This window comes from Theropithecus gelada, unplaced genomic scaffold (genome assembly GCF_003255815.1).
Source record: "Theropithecus gelada isolate Dixy unplaced genomic scaffold, Tgel_1.0 HiC_scaffold_15883, whole genome shotgun sequence".
NCBI lineage: Eukaryota > Metazoa > Chordata > Mammalia > Primates > Cercopithecidae > Theropithecus > Theropithecus gelada.
The window spans coordinates 3,406,367-3,423,303 of NW_020257640.1; the positions used below are offsets into that span (position 1 = coordinate 3,406,367).

At 42.2% G+C, this 16,937-nt stretch overlaps 1 protein-coding gene across 1 annotated transcript in view; it reads right to left on the bottom strand.

Annotated features, from left to right (window-relative positions):
• LOC112617115 (cilia- and flagella-associated protein 221) overlaps nucleotides 1-16,937 on the bottom strand; it is a 110,798-nt gene that overhangs the window by 2,519 nt on the left and 91,342 nt on the right. Inside the window, exons 20-23 of the mRNA XM_025373834.1 lie at nucleotides 16,702-16,860; nucleotides 15,245-15,336; nucleotides 7,796-7,888; nucleotides 2,463-2,558 (exon numbers count right to left, since the gene is read on the bottom strand). Coding sequence (XP_025229619.1) covers nucleotides 2,463-2,558; nucleotides 7,796-7,888; nucleotides 15,245-15,336; nucleotides 16,702-16,860 — 440 coding nt within the window. The remainder of the gene's footprint in view (nucleotides 1-2,462; nucleotides 2,559-7,795; nucleotides 7,889-15,244; nucleotides 15,337-16,701; nucleotides 16,861-16,937) is intronic.

Consider the following 16,937-nt stretch of genomic DNA (forward strand, 5'->3'; position numbering starts at 1 on the left):
CAAAAAAAAAAAAAAAAAAAAAGAGCAAGTGAATAGATAGGTATTGAATATTACCCTGCTCCTGGGGCAAGTCATTCTATGTCCAGAGGTAATATTTGAAATAGAAAAAAAAAGGTTTTCATTTAAAACCCTTTGTCAGTTTTTTGAAACTTGAAGCAAAACACAAAGTGCATCTGTGTGTTGAGGTGCAAGAGGTTTTATGTGCTGGGTGGGAGAACACAATAGTCTATTAATTAACTAATTAATTAACTGATCAAAACAGATGCTTACTGAAATTCTATTTAAAATGTTGTTTCCTACATTTTCTTTTACCAGAAACTGCCAATCTATTTTCTGAGCAGTGTTGGCTGCCGCAGGTCTCTGAAACTATCACAAAAAAAAGAGACCTCATACTGCTCTAAGAAATGTAAGCATTCCTTTCAGAAAAGGCAGGCCCCGCACAACAAAGTAGAAGACAAACTGAGAAAACAAATTTGCAGCACATATAAGAAAGGGTAATAATCCTTAATAAATGACGGACTCTTGCAAATAAGGCAGAAATGTAGGCAAAATAGGCAAAACAAGTCCCTCATAAAAGAAGAGAAATGGTTGAAAGGCACAGACACATTTTTAGTTAACTTGTAAACAAAGAAATTAAAATTAAAATGAGATGGTCTTTAAAAAAGTTCTGTCTCATTGATAAAGATGAAAAAAAAAAAAAAGATGACACTATTCCTCGTCATCCAGGGCATTCGAATGCAGGCAGTTCTCACCTCTACCAGTAGGAGAGATGGTAACACATTGTCTGGATGGTCATTAAGCAATATATATTAAAACCTTAAAATACGCATTGATCTGGAATTTACCCTAAGAAAACAGTCTGATAAGTTTGAAAGGAATTATGGCACAGGATGTTTGTGGCAGCACTACTGATAACAGAAAACACTGCAAAGAGTTTACACATTCATTGGCAGATGGTTGGTTAAATAAATTATGGTACATCTACTTGGAAATATAATAATTCATATGGATATTTATAAATATATGCTTATGTTGTGAAATAAAAGTGCAGAAGATAAAACAATATGTATAATATGACTGAATTTTGTTAAAACCATATGTATTTATATTTTATTTATTTATTTTTTTGAGATGGAGTTTTGCTCGTCTCCCAGCCAGAGTGCAATAATGTGATCTCAGCTCACCGCAACCTCTGCCTCCCAGGTTCAAGCGATTCTCCTGCCTCAGCCTCCCGAATACCTGGGATTATAGGCACCTGCCATCACACCCAGCTAATTTTTGTATTTTCAGTAGAGACGGGGTTTCACCATTTTGGCCAGGCTGTTCTCTAACTGCTGACCTCAGGTGATCCACCTGCCTCAGCCGATCCACCTGCCTCAGCCTCCTAAAGTGCTGAGATTACAAGCATGAGCCACCGCGCCCTGTATTTATATTTTAAACCATGTATGATGATTTCCATATATATGGAAAAAATATTATTAACTATATATATTTATATATATTTCACCATATATTTAAACCATATACATGGTTCAAAATATAAATACATATATAACTCTATAATATAAATATATAAATATAAATATCTATATTTTTGGAAGACCATACATCAAAATGTATGTTACTACCTTTGGGTGGTAGAATTATTGTTTCTATCATATTTACAATTTTTTATATTTTCTAATTTAAAAAATAATATAAAGGCATTTTTCAAAGAAAAAGAATAAAAATAAAGTGTACACATGGAATTTCAAACTTAAAAAGCGTATGAACTATAGGCAGTTTACATGAAAAAGTATTCTTCAAAATTTTTGTTTTAATTTGTATTTCTTTCATTACAATGAGGAGGAACACATTTTATATGTTTATTACTGTGTTTTTGAAACCAGTTTTTCAAAGGATGATGCTTGCTTGGCTAGTTAGCCCCTGAAGGAGAGGAGGAGAGAACATTTACTGAGCTCTGGTTCACATCAGGCAACTGGCTAGGTGCTTCCATCGCTGGCATCTCATTTAATCCCTATATTTGCCCTGTGACAGGGAGATTTTATTTTCTGCACGCTACAGATGAGGAAACTGAGGCCCAGAGTTGATAAGGACAATAACTTGGCTTGAGATTTTCTATGTATAAATGGTGCAGCTCCAGATGGTCTGGCTCCAGAGCCAGTTCCTTATACAGAATGAAACTCAATCAGCTATTAATAAGAAACAAACACATCCTGAAATTGATTGATAAGCACATGGAAAATTGATTTCAGTTTTAAAAGGCTTACTTGATAACAAGATTTCAGGGAGTATAATTGTGCCTAAAATAAAGTACCCATCTAAATTCTTGAAGCACCAGAAATGTGTCTTTTTCAAAGACTGAGCTATTTAGACTCAGACAACAGGACAATGTTGTACTTTATGCAGAACGAATTTCACCCAAGATTACCTTTTAATAAGGCATAAAAGCATCCACTTACTTCTCCTTCTTGATGTCCTTGTAGTTCAACATAGGGAATTCCACTTTGATCATTTCTGGAGTCAATACAACTTCTACATTCTGCTCACAGAGCTCACTGCAAAGTGATAAGATGTTTAGTGGGAACTGCTTTTCCTTCCCAATGTAAAAATAGAATGAAATATTGTGATCATTTAGGAGTTATGCAATTCTTGTGGTATTCAACTTTAGTTCCATCTACTTTTGTTGTTTTACATTAAAAGAAGCATAAGGCTGATAAATTGCTTTCCACCAACAAACAATGGTAGGCATAATGGTAGTTATTTATAACCAGAGAAGAAAAAGCAATTTTAAAAAATGGGGGTTACAGAATTCATATTCTTTTCCAGTGTACATGGAGCATTTACCAAACTGACCGTATATTGGGCTATAAAGAAAGCCTGAAAGATTTCAAAAGACTAAAATTGGTCAGAATATGTTCTCTGACTACAATGGAATTAGAATAGAAATCAATAGCAAAGAAGATAACTAGAAAGCCCACAATGGCTTTAAAATTCAACAATATATTTCTAAATAGTCTAGTTCTTTTTTTTTCAATCTTTTTGTGGTCTGCTATCCCTTACAGCAGGGGTCAGTAAACTTTTCCTCTAGACACTTAATGGGTCATATAGTCTTTGTTACAACTACACAACTTTTTGTTTCTTGCTGTTGTAGCAAGAGAGAAATCATAGAAAAATACATAACTGAATGGCTGTGGTTGTGTTGCAATAATACTTTATTTACAAACGTAGGTGGTGGGCCACATCTGGTTCAGAGCTATAGTTTGCTGACCTCTGGCCTAGAGCTTTGTTGTTTGATGGTTCAAGCTGGGCCACTGCATGTGGGTTTCGGCTGAAGCAAAGCAGGGAGGGAGGGTGTGCAGGAGACACACTCACTCTGTTAAGAGCTGACCTCAGGAGTGGACTGTATCTTGTCTGCTAACATTCCATCAGCAAACACTTAGTAAAATGGACAACTTAACTGCAAGGGAGGCTGGGAAACTTAACCTCTAGTTTCAGTGATTCCAGGACTTTAGAAGAACAGGACAACTAATTTGTTGACAGCACCCATCTCCACCATACTGAATTAGAGAAACGCTTCCAAGATCAACAAAGGGCAACAAAGGCTGCAAAAGTCTGGAATTACAAACAGGGCCACTTTACGTCAGCAGCGATATATGTAAAAAGAGGCGGGCATGGCAATTTTCTATTAAGAAAAATACCCTTGAAATCTGCAAGAGTTGTTCTAGCCTCATTAGACTGAAAGCTAATATTTACTGAGCAGCTGTTATATGCAAATCACTATGCTGGTGCTTTGCAAACATTATCTTCCCATTAGCAGTTTCTTTGTCTCAAAGGTGGGCATAATAATAAGAGCTCATCATACGGATTAAATGAGACTGTTTACAAAGCACTCCCTGTCTCACATTTAATGCTCAGTGAGTGTCAGTTATTACAATTACTATTCTCATCAGCATCAGCATCTCCTTTAATTCTGACAGCCCTCTATGAAGTAGGTACAACTATTCCCATTTCAAAGATGAGGAAACTGAGTCAAAATAATATGCACATCAGTGCTGTATGGAGGAGGAGCTGGGTATGTTTGGATCTACTGAACATCTCCCCAGTGGGCCTGGTAGAAAGAAGCTGAAGCAAATGTGAATCACCCCACCATGGCCGCAGCCCTCTCAAGAAGTGCCGTCATGCAGTGATTTGAGTAGATGGCACTTCAACATTCCTTTTCAGAGCTGGAGTCCAAGCTCTAGAAGCTCAGGTATTGTCAAGTATCATTGCATGTGGGCAGGTCTTATTCGCCTCACATATTTAGGATTCCACTAATTGATTACTTACTTGTAAAAATGTACTTAAACTATCACTATAGTATGTATTTATAAAAGAAAAAACAGAAATCGTAATCAACAAATACGTATTTTTGAGTATATATGGTGTGAAAGACGCTGTAGTCTGGTGTGTAATAAACCACTTCCTGCAAATCACAAGCAGGCTGGCAGTGATCCTAGTCTGACCATGACAGTGATAATTTGCTATCAGTGCTTGAGTTATCAGGATTTCTTTGCTTCATCACAGCTGATGGTGTAATTTAGAATGCAAAAGTTTTTTTTTTTTGAGACAGAGTCTTGCTCTGTCACCCAGGCTGGAGCGCAGTGGCACCATCTTGGCTCACTGCACTCTCCGCCTCCCGGGTTCACGCCATTCTCCTGCCTCAGCCTCTTGAGTAGCTGGGACTACAGGCGCCCGCCACCACGCCCGGCTAATTTTTTTTGTATTTTTAGTAGAGACGGGGTTTCACCATGTTAGCCAGGATGGTCTTGATCTCCTGACCTCGTGATCTGCCCGCCTTGGCCTCCCAAAGTGCTGGGATTACAGGCGTGAGCCACTGCGCCCAGCCTAGAATGCAAAAGTGTTTATGTGTTAAGAATGAAAACATTTTTGAACAACGGAGCTAAGGAGTGCAGATCAGTAGGGTTGCTACAGGAGGCCAGGTCCTCAGATGGCCTTGGTCCACCCAGTTCTTCCCCCTCTTGCTTGCAATTCTTGGACAGGATGTACTGAGAATGCAACATCCTAAGATAAACAGCAGGGCTGTGTCCCTGTTCCTCTCAGAACAGAATGTTCTGCAATGCTTAAGCTCAGCGATCCCTGTGACACTCAGGGAATAAAACCCAAAGTAAAGTGCTTTTGGGGTCCCTCAGCTGTGATGCAATGTGGGAGACATGCAGATGAGACTGCATCTGCCCTGGGCAGCTTTACTAAGCCTTGGTGAGCTGGCTCACCCTGGATCCTAGGCTTCTGTTTATTCTTGCTGCCTATCTGTGAGTCATACATCTGCTTTGCCTGGCTTACTGTACTTGTGTTCTATCGTACTAAACTAGACCTAAGAACCTTTGCAGATGTCAAAGAAACAGTCAGAAAAATATATTGATAAATATGGATACTCCTTGACTTATAATGAGGTTAGGTCCCATTAGACCCATCATGAGTTGAAAATATCGTGAGTCGAAAGTGCATTTTTGATTCATGATATTTTCAACGCACAATGGGTTTATCTGAACAGAATCCCATCATAAGTCGAGGAGTGTACTGAATGAGTCACTTTCACACCACTGTAAAGTTGAAAAATCATAAGTCAAACCAATGTAAGGCAGGAGCTGTCTGTAGTTTCTATAATGTTTTGGTAAGTGACAGGAGTTAAATACTGATAGCTTCATTTGTGAAGTAAGAAAGCAAAGACTATGTATAAGCACAATTCATTCATGAGCCCCATCTCAAATAAAAATGAAGACATCCATCTCACCACAGAAATATACTTCAGAACACTTCCTTCGCTCACTTCGAGGCAATGCAATCCCACGTAACTGCTATCGGCGCAGGAGTCAGAGCCAAAAGTGGGATGATCAGGCAGGCACAGGGCTGGGTGCTTGGCCTCAACAGTGATCAGAGCCCAGACGTTTCATGCCAGTACTTACACCCGTCAAACAGAAGCACGTGGGAGCATCTGGCTTTTGGTAAAGAGCCTAAGTTGGCTGTTTGTGTTTCCAGCTTTTCACTTGTCCTCTCCTGGTGTTTTCTGGGACCTCCCCACTGGACCAGGAGTCTTCTCATTCCCATCACCTCTCCTGCCACTGACCTTCAAGCCTGAACTCTAAAAAGGCTCTGGGGATTTTACACTGAGTTATAAGTGAGACTCAAAATATTCCCTCCCCAGAGGTAGTTTAATAGAAACAAAGCACAAAGCTAAAGGAATGGGTCTTCAGTAATAGGAGTTCAGGAAATAGTGGGTAGGGAGGAACTCTGGGACCAAGAGTCTTCCCAATGTGCCAGAGCTCTCATCATGCAGGGCTGGTGGCCCTCTCTGTGCTATACCCCGACTCTGCTGTCACAGATACAGCAGCAGATCCAAGTGCTCCTTCATACCCCCAAAGACATGAAAAATCAAAATTTAAAAATATCAGAAATATTTATTCCTCTTCCACACTTGAGATATAACACTGGAAGGAGGAAAACCTCTTGGGACATAAATACGTCTTCATCTGATGTTTTGGAAATCTAACCATGTATCTTCTCTTATTTTTATTTTCTCATAATGTTACTATTGGGTGATACAACTTCATTCTAAAGTGAGCTGTTGCTTGCCTACCAAGTGTCAGATGCTGGGCTAGGGGTTTGGAATACCAGGGTCATTAATGGTAGTATAGCTAATTATCAAAACCTTACTATGTGTGAGGCACTGAACTAAACATTGGACATGTATTAATTCATCTGCTTTTCATAGCAACCCATAAGATGGGTCCTGGGATCATTCCATTTGAAGATGAGGACACTGGGGCACTGAGAGGTGAAGTCAGTTGCCCAAGGTGTACTGTGAGTGAGTGGCGGTGGTGAGGGGGGTGGTGTTGAACCCACAGCCTACCCCTTCATCACACTATTCTATACAACATTTTGGGTGCTCTATGATCTTCTAATGGAATCTAATTTTAATGAGAGATGAGTTTGTATACAAATTTATGCTATGTTGGTTAACTAAACTAGAAATCTTAAATGAATTTTACTTTTGCCTGGTAGAAAGTATCTGCTTTAAAACATATGGAACTTCTAATTTTCTCCCTAAAATTATGTGGTGATATAATAAGTAGCTAAGTATATTTTTAAAAAAGAGGAAGTAATGACTCAGATCTAGAGGCATTTGCAAATGGGGCAATGCCAGGTGAGCCAGCTGGACACACGTGTGAGCTGGACGTGCAAATGTTGCATGCTGTGGCGCTCATGATGGAAAAGCTGCCCTGGGACAAGGGCATGGGCTCTGCTTGGCTCAGGTTTCCCATTCTCAGCTCTGCTGCTGTGTCTGTAGACATCAGGTGTAAATGAGCATATGGATAGGAGATTCAAGACCATTTCTACTGGCTGTTGGGTGCTGATCAGTAAAATCAAATGTAAGTGCCTTGCTTCTGGACTTGTATTTCTTTATGCCCATCCAAGTCCTACCTATCTTTCACATACTAACCCAAGTCCATGTGACCACTGAAGCCTTCCAAGGCCATTTGGCACCACCTCAGATCTCCTCTCCCTTGAACTCCTGGAACTGCTAAAGATCAGGAAGTTGTAGAGCTTAAAGACTGTCGATTCTCCACCATGAATTTAACAACTTATCTAGGTGGTGGTGTGGATGGGTGTTAGCCTTATCTTCTCATTTGAGTTGCAAGCTCAGGCACTGTGGGGTCTTCTGAAGTTCCTCACAGCACCTCACATATTTTTGGAAAACAGACCACATTAGGGGCTGAAGGTTAAAAAAAAATACCGTTCAACTGTTTCTAGTCTGTCTTCTTCTGGTAAGGCATCAAGGATGGCAGGGACGTCTATCGGAAGCATAAATGAATTGAAGGAATCGCAGCTGTGGAGAAACCACACAAGCAGTCAAGGATAAAGACTCATACTAGAAGTCTTGGGGTCTTTACATAATTTTCTAAAGCATTTTTATTTTACCACTGGCGAGGCCTCTACTACTCTGTCCTCCCTCACTCTTGAAAAGCCATTTATGGTTCCCAGAGGCAAAGGCAGGGGATGCAGGCCCCAGGCAAACCAGGGAGAATATTGCCAAGTAAGACACTTCCTGGAGTTCAAAAAGAGAATAATATAATTTTTCAGTTTGTAGTGTCTGAAATTGTATTATCTCCTGGGGTGAGTGTAGTTAGATACTGATACGGTTTGGACCTGTGTCCCCACCAAATCTCATGTTGAATAGTAATCCCCAGTGTTGGAGGTGGAGCCTGGTGGGAGGTGACTGGATCATGGGGGTGGAGTTCTCAGGAATGGGTTAGCACCATCCCCTTGGTGCTGTTCTCATGATGGTGAGTGAGTACGTTACAGTGAGATCTGGTTGTTTAAAAGTGTGTGTCACCTCCCCTCACGCTTCCTCCTGCTCTGGCCACGTGAGGTGCTGGCTTCCCCTTTGCCTTCCGCCGTGATTGTAAGTTTCCTGAGGCCTCCCCAGAAGCCAAGCAGAAGCCGTCCTGCTTCCTGTACAGCTTATGGAACCCGGAGCCAATGAAACCTCTTTTCTTTATAAATTACTCAGTTTCAGGTATTTCTTTATAGCAATGAGAGAACAGGCTAATACAGGTAGTTTACTTTTGGTCCTAGTATTTTCCCTCCACCTTTATACTCCTTCTTAGACATTCTATTCCATTTCATATCTTCCTCCCCTCCTCCTTGTATAATATTTAGTATTATAACTTTAGAGCTTTATATAAAAATTCCTGGGTATTGAGAATGTTAAAGGAATTGAGATAGGGTGAAAAATACATTGTTCTTTTAAACTTGGCAGCAGCCCTTTGTTTCAAGTGGATGGAATGAGCACTTTTTGGGGGTCTCGACTCCTTCCATACACACATTTCAGATGATAGAGAAGGAATAAACACCGAACACACAACAGCCAAGAGAACAGGAGAAAAGGCATCAATGGATACAAGTTTTCAATCATTTTCTGGAATAAATTTCTAGAAGCCTGGAGAATGCTGTCTCATGAAAAACAGCGAAGAATGACAGAGCCTGGAGCCCGCTCGGAAGGAAACAGACCTCCTCACAGATGCTGGAAAGGCTGAAGCTGAAGGTAGGGCAGGAGGCAGGAATGGAAAGCAGGGATTAACCGACGGCTCCTTTGTGTGAGCACATATGTCTTTGAAATAATATTCTTATCTTTGTTTTGTTATTGTGCAAAAATGCGCCCGCTTGCCAAGTATGAAGACTGACTGAAAAAAAAAATTATAGCACCATGGTTTTGACTAATGGGAAAAGAATGAGGAAAGCATCTGTGAGCTGATATAGAGTGACTTTCTGGAGCTATTAAGTGAAAAAAAACAAATGCAGAAAAGCATATCTAGAATGCCACTTTTTGTGTAAGACAGAAGGGAAAATAAGAAAAAAATATATATTCTGCTTACCAGTATAAAGAGAAACACAGGAAGGATACGTTAGAAGAACACGCTGGCTACCTGCCAGGGGCTGGAGGGAGATTCGAGGGAGTGACACTTCCCTGAATATGCCTTTAGTGTAGTTTTGAGTTTGGAAAACATGTTAATGTTCAACATATTGAAAAAATAAAATTAAATCAGTAAGAAAGTGACATAAAAGACAAAGACTGAAAGCAAACTGAAACAAATCACAGTATTTCACAGAAATTCCATAACCACATTGGAAGGAAAGACAGAGAGACAGAGAGAGAGAGAGACAGAGAGAGAGAGAGAGAGAGACAGAGAGAGAGAGAGAGAGACAGAGAGAGAGAGAGAGAGAGACAGAGAGAGAGACAGAGAGAGACAGAGACAGAGAGAGACAGAGAGAGAGAGACAGAGAGAGAGACAGAGAGAGAGAGAGACAGAGAGAGACAGAGAGAGAGAGAGAGAGAGACAGAGAGAGACAGAGAGAGAGAGAGAGAGAGAGAGAGAGACAGAGAGAGACAGAGAGAGAGAGAGAGAGACAGAGAGAGACAGAGAGAGACAGAGAGAGAGAGAGAGAGAGAGAGCTAAAGGAATGAGAAAAGAAACAGAAAAGAAAAAGAAATCACCCAAGTAACTTACTACAAGTGATTTGATTACACACCCATAGACTTGGGTGGGGGGGGGGTCGGGGGGACCTGGAAACAAATCTGAACTTATTTTGCATGTTTATTAAGGTGGTTATGGATCAAGCAATTCTGAAATGATTTTTGATCTATTATAAAATTAGTAAATGTATTAGAAGCCAGGGTTCTCACAGTGGAAGAAGGGAGATACAAATATGGAATGGTGGAAAGCAAGCAATAACTCTATGGATATGGACTGGAACTGTAGGCATTGGTGTGAATTCATGATTTCTAAAATATGGATATGTATGAATATATGTGTGTTTATATGCACACACATTACATATATATGTATGCTGCATGTATCTTTGTGTGTACATTGTGTGTGTGTGTTTGTGTGTATCTCTGACTTTGTCTGCTGAACAGGCCAAGAAGCAAACCCCACCCCACCCCAGAAGCGATGTGTATATATAGCACCCAGATTTTGGTCTTTAATTCCATTTCCCACCAAAAGGACTCTGGGCCCGGAGACACAGAGGTTAGCCCTGTTAGTAACTGACTTCATGATAAAGAATCCAGGTTCTATTAGAAAATTCTACCAAAACTTTACTTTAGAACATGTATAGTCAGAGAGAATTCCCACTAAGAAGAGGGACTGAGAAGTTCAGGGTCTGGGCCACTCGTCAGGGACCAGGTTGGTCTAGGACAATGGAATGGCAACAACCAAGGGTTTTTCATGAAGCAAAACTTATCCAATTTGTAAATTCTGAGACCGTGTTCCTCTCACTTTTGTGTGTGTGTTAAATATATTCATTTAAAATTGAAATAGTGATGACAGTAGATGGTGGTTGGGCCTTTTTAAAATTTGTTTTGCTTTGTTTTATTTATTTTTTAAATTTTTGTTTATTTTCTTTTAAGATAGAGTCTCGCTCTGTTGCCTAGGCTGGAGTGCAGTGGCATAATATTGGTTAACTGCAACCTCTGCCTCCTGGGTTGAAGCGATTCTCCTGCCTTAGCCTCCTGAGTAGCTGGGATTACAGGTGCCCACCACCACATCTAGCTCATTTTTGTATTTTTAGCAGAGACGAGGTTTCACCATGTTGCCCAGGCTGGTCTTGAACTCCTGGCCTCAAGTGATCCTCCTGCCTTGGCCTCCCAAAGTGCCGGGATTATAGGCATAAGCCAATGTGTCTGGCTGTTGCTTTGTTTAATTTTAATGTCTTGGCTGGGCACGGTGGCTCATGCCTGTAACCCCAGCACTTTGGGAGGCCGAGGTAGGTGGATTGCTTGAGGTCAGGTGTTCAAGACAAACCTGGCCAACATGGTGAAACCCTGTCTGTACTAAAAACACAAAAACTTAGCCGGGTGTGGTGGCCCACGCCTGTAGTCCTAGCTACTCAGGAGGCTGAAGCAGAGAATCGCTTGAACCCAGGAGGCAAAGGTTGCAGTGAGCTGAGATCATGCCACTGCACTCCAGGCTGGGTGACAGAGTGAGACTCCATTAAAAAAAAAAAAAAAAATTAATGTCCTTACTTGACAAAGTAAAACCCTGACAATGCCAAGACAGTTCCCAAAGTTCTTCTGGACATTTCGCTCATCTATGAAATCAGAAAGTCTGGGAACTATTGGATTAGATAATTTCTTCAGTTGTCACCGACTCTCAGATTTTATGGAAGTCCAAAGAGACTTAACAAGCTATCTCTGAATTTACTGAAGAGTAAAGAAATAAATGAGCTGCTTCAATTATTACAAATACAACAATGACTTCGAATAAATAAACACTAAATAACTATATTGCATGGTTTAACAACAAACAGTTGTCGGGGCAAAAGATACAAGGCAAACCTCATAAGTAATAGGAGTTAATTTATTCAAGTAAAATGGTTGCAAAGTTGGAATATCATTAATGGATTAGTAGGAAGTTACAATGGACTGAATTTTGTGTTGTCCCCAAATTCATGTTGAAGGTAACTCCCAGGCCAGGTGCAGTGGCTCACACCTGTAATCCCAACACTTTGGGAGGCCGGGGTGGGAGGATCACTTGAGGCTAGGAGTAACAGCCCGGGCAACATAGCAAGACCCTATCCCTATTTACCTTAAAAATAATAAGAACTTAACCCCCAATGTGATGGTATTTGGAGATGGAGCCTTTGGGAGGTGGGTTAGATCATAAGAATGGAGCCCTCACGAATAGGATTAGTGCCTATAAAAGAGGCCTGAGATGCTGGGTGTAGTGGCTCCACTTCTGTAATCCCAGCACTTTGGGAGGCTGAGGTGGGAGGATTGCTTGAGGCCAGGAGTTCAACACCAGCCTGGGCAATGTAGCAAAACTCTGTCTCTACAATAAATAAATAAAATTGACTGAGCATGGTGATGCACACCTATAATCCCAGCTACTTGGGAGGATGAGGGGGGAGAATCACTTGAGCCCAGGAGTTTGAAGCTGCGGTGAGCTATGATCATGCCACTGCGCTCCAGCGTGGAAGATAGTGATATCTCGTCTTTTTTTAAAAAAAAAAGTCACTGAGAGCTCCCTTCCCCTTTCTGCCATGTTTGGACACAGTGAGAAGACAACCATGTCTGAACCAGGAAGCTGGCCCTCACCAGACACCAAGTCTACTGGCGCCTTGACCTTGGACTTCCCAGTCTCCAGAAATAAATTTCAGTTGTTCCTAAATTACATCTATGGTATTTTATTATAGCTGCCCAAACAAACTAAGACAGAACTTAAAAAAGGAATTACACTTCTTATTTTGTATCTGTTTTCAGAAATAAAACATGACCTAGAGTCTTACATCCTGTGGAAATCCACGCTAAGGAGATACAGAATCCTCTCTTGATTTTATGAGCTGTTATGCAACTGCAGTTTATTTTGAAACAAACTGGCCCAACAGAGCACTCAGGCACATAAGCTGAAAGTAACAACTCATGGTTCGAGAGTTTTCTTTAATTCATGGAGAGTTCATGTTTAATTCATGGTTATTCAAGCCCAAGGTAACTGCATTCTCACTGCTTGTTGAAAGAACAGCCTTGGGAGATTTTTTTCCAAGGACACTGCTTTGGAAAGAAAATAGGATGCTTTTTCTTGATTCTTAAGAACCGCACATGCTGACAACGGGTGGACACGGTCAGCGGGTCGCTACTTCTCACCATTCTTCATTTTTGTTATTCAGTCTCCTGACAGCACCCCAAACCCTGTTTACTGACTGCAGCGGTCAGATCTGAAGCATCCTCACCCGCAGCAAAATGAGGCAGTCTGTCAATGTGGTGACGGACCATCGCCATCTGGTGGCGATGGAGTGATTGCGACACTTAGTGGGCGGGGAAGGAGGGTAGAAGCGAGAGAAGAGTTACTAAGAATGTACCAGGCATGATGCTAGATGCTTCACAAGATCATTGCACTTTTATCCTCACACACACAAATGTGAGGATGCTGTCACTGCCTCTGTCTCAGAGAGGAGGAGATTATTGCTCGAAGGGCTTCATTAATACGTAGCTCGCCCAAGGACAGAGCTGGTGATACATCCAGCGTACAATGGAGGCAGGTCTCTCCCATGCCAAAGCTTTCCTTCTCTCTTCGATGCCATTGTTCCCACCAGCTCTGGAGATTTGACATTCTAGAAATATGCTAAAAACGTAGAACAAGGATGCTGATTTTGAGATGGCAATAGGGTGGATGAGGAATGGATGAAGTATAATAATTGGAAAGAAACATAGTTTTGAGTTCCTGCCATGTCCCAAATCCTATGCTGGGTGCTTTTTGTTTACCACCTGCTAATCTTCAGGCAAAGGAGAGGAGTAGAGAAGCCCTAAGGAAGTAACCCTTAGGGGACAGCACATGGGAAAGCCCTGACGTACATGACGTATGGCTGCATTTGGCTTAGTTCAGGAAGAGCTTACCAATGAAGCCCTTCAATGAAGACGATGAAGAAGGAAGTCAAATTCAGTGTTCTGGGGTCACAACCCAGATTCCGACTATCTCCTCAAATACCTGGGGAGGCGTGGGTGGATGTGTAGTGTACATGGACGGCTGCACATTGGGTGAGCTCTGGCACTCTTACTGAAATTAAAATGTCAATGCTGAGAAGGGCCTTTGCAACAAGTCCAATCCCCTTGTCTTACTGACAAGAGGACTGGGCCCAGAGAGTTGGCCAAGGGGTGTGGCTGAGGTCACATGGCTCCTGGGGCTCATGTAGCTCCCTGGTGAGCTTCTGAGTCAGAGGATCCAGGTGACCTGAGTGGGAGCTGGGGTGTGTGTAAAGATCACCTACTGATCTTGGCTGGTGGCAGAGCTCAGGTTTCTTGGCCACTCTCGGGGCCATGCCGGGGCTCTGCCACCTTGGGGTGGGCCTCATTCTGCATCAGAAGATTCGGACTTTGACAGCTGATGATAATCATTTTGGGACACTAGTCATGTCTGTTCATCAATTACTCATTTAGCCATATTTATAAGGACAGTGGACTAAAGAAGCAAATCCAAAGGCTCAGGAGTGAGCAATTGGCCAGGCAGAGAGAGTCTAACGAAAAGGCACGAGGCTACTTGTTTGATATCTTACGGTTTTGAAGAGCTATTAAATAAGCAAATTAGCAAAAATGTAGTCACTCTAAGTTTCTTCTTTCATCATTCAACAATATTCTGATCTACGCATTGTGTTTTTGGAGTAGGGCTGTTTTCTGCGTGGGGATTGCCATGGTCTCACAGTGAATGCCAGCCTGTGGCACAAGAGGGCTGTGGATTCTTTGAAACTGGATACAGGGAGTGAGGAAGGCTAATCTTGGCAATTTATGATTTTTCCCCCTTTTTTTGTTTTGAGATGGAGTCTCTCTCTGTTGCCCAGGCAGCAATTTATGAATTTTAAAAAGATTGACCATGAATATGTCAGTTAAATTATATGGAATAGTTGTCTACTTGTAATGTCAGTTAAATTATATGGAATGGTTGTCTACTTGTACCCAAGCATTGCCAATTTGTCACCTAGGGCATTACTTTTCAAAAAAGTGTATCTTGATTAAGATAAATTCAAAATACAAAAATCAATTACACATCATCAAATTTCTCTGACTAGCAAACTTCTCTCATGCTTTAAAAAGATGGTTTGGCATATTATTGGCATTTAACTCTTGGGGATCATTGCCTCTGTAATCCGTGGGGCACACATACTTGTGAACAAACAGATGAGAAGTGCTTACCTCTTTGTGGTCTCCACCTTGGAGGGGTCCGGCAGGCAGGAGAGAACCAGGGACTGGAAGCTTTTCCAGTGCATTATTCCAGGAATAATGTCCTGTAAGGAAAGTCAGCGCACGGGTGCTACATGGGAAGCAACTGTTTGGTGAGGTAAAGTTTCGGAAGGACTTTTGTTTTATTCAACTCTTTTTCAGTCTTAAAAGGCTAAGCAGCAAAATCTGTAATTTCATTCAGTTTGGATTTTTCTGAAGCAAAAAGGCAATTGCTTCAGCAAAGCACATTAAACAATGCAACACAGCATTAGAGACAAAGGTGAGGTTTGCTTCCCTTGCTTCCTTAGGCACTTGTACAAGCAACATGTCCTCGGGATGGAGGGCAGCTGCGGCCTTAGAATCTGTTTTGTTTGTTGTGAATGTGATGCTAATGCAACACTCGGAGAGGAAGGCAGTTCATCCAGCGGCACTCCAGGCGGGAGAGCTGCACATGCGCGCCACGTGGGGGGAGAGCGCTGCAAGGAGACCCCGGCTGGGCTGAGTGCAGGGTGCATGATAGAGACAGAAGGGAATCTGGCTGGAGAGCCAGGCAGGTCACAGGGGCACTGTGGGCCAAGCTAATGAGCTTGGAGCTGCTCCTGCAGGCAGTGGGGCCCACGGAAGGCTTTTGAGCAGGAAATGACAGGATCAACTTGTGCCTAAGGAAGATTTCTCCGAAGGGAAGGCGGACTGCAGCAGCAGTGGGCCACAGGCTAGACTAGAGGGAGGTCTGCAAATCTGTTTGCTGTGTCAGTGGCACACTGGTGGCCCCCCGGGGTGGTGAGATGAGGGGAATGTGGGAGGAGGGAAAGAATCTCATAGGTAACTGCACAAAGTCCATAAAACAGAAAGGCAAGTAGGTGACACAGGAAGAGGAGGCAGTTGAGGGTGTGGCTGGTAGAAGTGGGGAGAGAGATCATAATCTGAGTTAAGGGTTGATTGAGTTTGAAGGGCCTGAAGATAACCCTTAAGGGGTGTCGGGGGATATTCAGGTCAGGGTGGTTCCCTGTGGGGGAAGTAATTCCTTGGGGCCACTTTTTTGCATGTGTCACACCACCACCTTGTCCATTCTGGTTTCTACACTTGGGGTCAAAGAGAGAGGAGGTCAGACCAAGGGTTTGCGCATACTATATGGCTGTTTTTACATGATTGAAATACGAACACATGAACGTTAGGTACAGCCTTCCAAAGGAATGTTGACAAAGGGCAGAAGGCAGCCCGAGAGGCAGGTGTGGTCAGGACAAGGCGGTGCAGGGTCTCCACCTGTACCCCTTTAGGGTTGGCGGTATGGGGGCGGTGTTACCATTCTTGCTCTGCAGCTGTGGCGGCAAACCTTCTTTGTCTCAATTCCAGCTGTGACCCTGTCCTCGTCCCCTGCCCCTCCCTGCAGCCCAGGGCCACTCTGCCAGTGAGCCTGGTGACGACATTACCGTGTGATGGAGAAACTGCTTTTGGGTGACAGGAATGCTGGACCCGTGGTGGGACTCTTTGGTGACTTTGTACTTCGGGTGAGAGCATAGATGGTAATCTATCGACGTTTCTGCGTAGGTCAGAGGATGCATTACAGCAAATAATCCTGGGTTGGGATTCTGCCAAAGACAGGGAAAAAATATTCTTTTTTGTTTATCAGTTTCTTTTTTTTTTCTTTTTCTTTTATTTTTTTATT